A 2390-nucleotide genomic window follows, 5' to 3' on the forward strand; every position below is an offset into this window, starting at 1 on the left:
AGCATCAACCGATTTATTTGGTTGGTGGTGGCGGGTAATACCATAATCATTGCGACCAGCCTAGCGACAGCTTCAACACATATTCTAGTAGTGAACTTTCTGTTAAACTCCTACGCCATCCCAAAATGGGAGGATAATAAACTATAGGATGATTCTCAGTTAGTCACCCTAACTTTGCCACTGGTAGCTGTGCAGCCAGTTCAGTAGGGCATCCTAATAACTTCGGCACTGGCAAATGGGCCTAACAAGCATAGTCCACCTGCAGTGACAAATCCAAAATAATTTTGTTCGATCGAGGAGGAATTGATTCCACTGCTCTCTCTTCTAAAGCACCTGGGAACATTTGGATTTGCTCAACAACAAAAAAACGGGAACATTTGGAAAGAATGTAGAGAAGATTCATCTGAAAATATATGCTAAAAATAGCCGTTGGCCAAGCAGTGCACAAGATTATGGTTTTACACCGTGGTAGCAGAAGAAAACGAATGTTTTTCACTTGCAACAATGCTGGCCGAGCCGCAGTAGTACACATGTATTTACAGTGGAGGATTATTGAGTGAGTGAGAGAGGAAAAAAAAGAAAAAAGAATAAATCTTAGCCACTAAATTTCCCGGATTTGACAGGGGAATGAATGGATGACTAGACTTGACAGTCGTCTAAAAAATCCTAGGACTTTTCTCAGCCATCTCACTTCACCGCCTCCGGCCGGCCGCTCTCATCTTGCTCGTCAAGGTTGTCTGTCTCCGCCGCGTTCAGCTCCACTCGGGTGGAAACGGAGGGAGCGAGCGCGAAAAAGGGGGAAAAGAATACCCCAAGAAATGGCCGTCGCACGCGCAATGGGCACGGGGGTGGCTGGCTCCGGCGAGCAGGGCGGCGCGCTCACCAGACGGCCTTGTCGGCGGAGATGCCGTGGAGGAGCGGGAGCGAGTCGCCGGCGGCGGCGACGCAGCAGCAGGACAGGCCGGCGCCGCTCTTGAGATCCTCGAGGGTGACGAAGCGGGAGGAATTGGACGGGGAGGAGAGGTGGCGGAGGACGTGCTCGAAGAGGCCCTCGTCGCAGGGGAGCGCGATGGGGCCCGAGCAGGCCCCCGACGGGAACCCGTACTCCTCCTCCGCCTGCCGGAGCAGCTCCCGGAACACGGGGTGGTTCAGGTGCGCCGCCCGCACCACGAACCGCCGCGACGCGCCGCCCACGCACACCGCCACGTGGCCCGCAGGGACCGGGACCGGGACCGCCGCACGCGCCGCCGCGCGGGACCGCCACCGCCGCAGCGTCTGCCGGAGCCACACGATGTACCGGATCTTGCTGCTGCATTTCGCCATATCTACGCACGCACGAGCGAGCGAGCGCACGCCCTCCTGGCCGCCTGTCGAGATGGGTCTAGCTGCGCGGTTGGGTTGGCTCAATAAAATGGCGACGGACGGCGTGGGGGAGCGCGGCGAGAGCGGAGCTGGTGGTGTGAGGTGAAATGGATGGAGCTGGCTGGCTTTTGGAGGCGGATGGATGGGGAGGGGGAGCTAGGCTTTATAGGGAGGAGGGGCCCCTTGGCGAAATGGAGGGGCCCTTTGCCTTTCCTGATCGTCCAGTTGGCCCCGTGTTCTTGCTCGTGGATTGTTTATAAATAATAGAAAAAACATGATGCGAGAAAAATATGTAGTTTCTGTTATTCCGTGGAGCAGGATTTGAGATTGTCTATGTTTTTTTAGAGGGGTTGCTGGATGGATGTGAAGAACTGAGCAATAGAGGAGGCAAGAACTCACAAGATGGTCAGACACTCAGACTCAACAAATGTGGGAGACAGTTTGTATTCCTCCTGATCAGATGTGAGCAATGGAGGAAAGGCGCAATATGAATGTTGACTTTACATCGTACGGTGCTTGCTAATGTTGACTTTTGGTTGGCTTGAAAAAAAGTCGGGAAACCTATTATCTAAAATGTAAATTGGAGAAAATTAAAAGGACCCCCCTGTGGCACTGTAATTCACCTATACATCAAAAGTTGTTGCTAATGCCTTATCAGCACACGCGTACAGGTACAGTCAAATGCCCCTGGGTCTTGTTTCATTTTCCATGTCGCTACAAGTACAGTGCCGAAGCTTATTCAGAGTGGAACTGCACACATGTATAAACGGAGAAAAGAAAAGTCCGCCCATCTAAGATGCACATTCTAGTACAAGTATTTCTTCCTGGGCTATTAGCGTAGGAAGTATTGGTAAGTGCACATGCTTATAACGTTTTAAAACCGCACCGTCGAGTGCCTGGCCGGCTGCCTAAACCATGCAGCTTGCACCCTTGTGCTATGGAGCGCACAAACTTCCCTCTTGCGCAGATCAGCTGATGCCATTTTCCCCGCTCCACTTATTCAATTCGTTCCCTGTTTTTTCATTCGC

At 52.5% G+C, this 2390-nt stretch overlaps 1 protein-coding gene across 1 annotated transcript; it reads right to left on the reverse strand.

The window, feature by feature from the left end:
* Nucleotides 1-476: 476 nt before the first annotated feature.
* LOC136494436 (indole-3-acetic acid-induced protein ARG7-like) lies at nt 477-1478 on the reverse strand. Its single transcript, XM_066490604.1, has one exon. The coding sequence runs from the start codon at nt 1321-1323 to the stop codon at nt 880-882; it is 444 nt and encodes a 147-aa protein (XP_066346701.1). The 5' UTR covers nt 1324-1478; the 3' UTR covers nt 477-879.
* Between the last annotated feature and the right edge of the window lie 912 nt (nt 1479-2390).

This window comes from Miscanthus floridulus, chromosome 11 (genome assembly GCF_019320115.1).
Source record: "Miscanthus floridulus cultivar M001 chromosome 11, ASM1932011v1, whole genome shotgun sequence".
In the NCBI taxonomy this organism is placed as follows: domain Eukaryota; kingdom Viridiplantae; phylum Streptophyta; class Magnoliopsida; order Poales; family Poaceae; genus Miscanthus; species Miscanthus floridulus.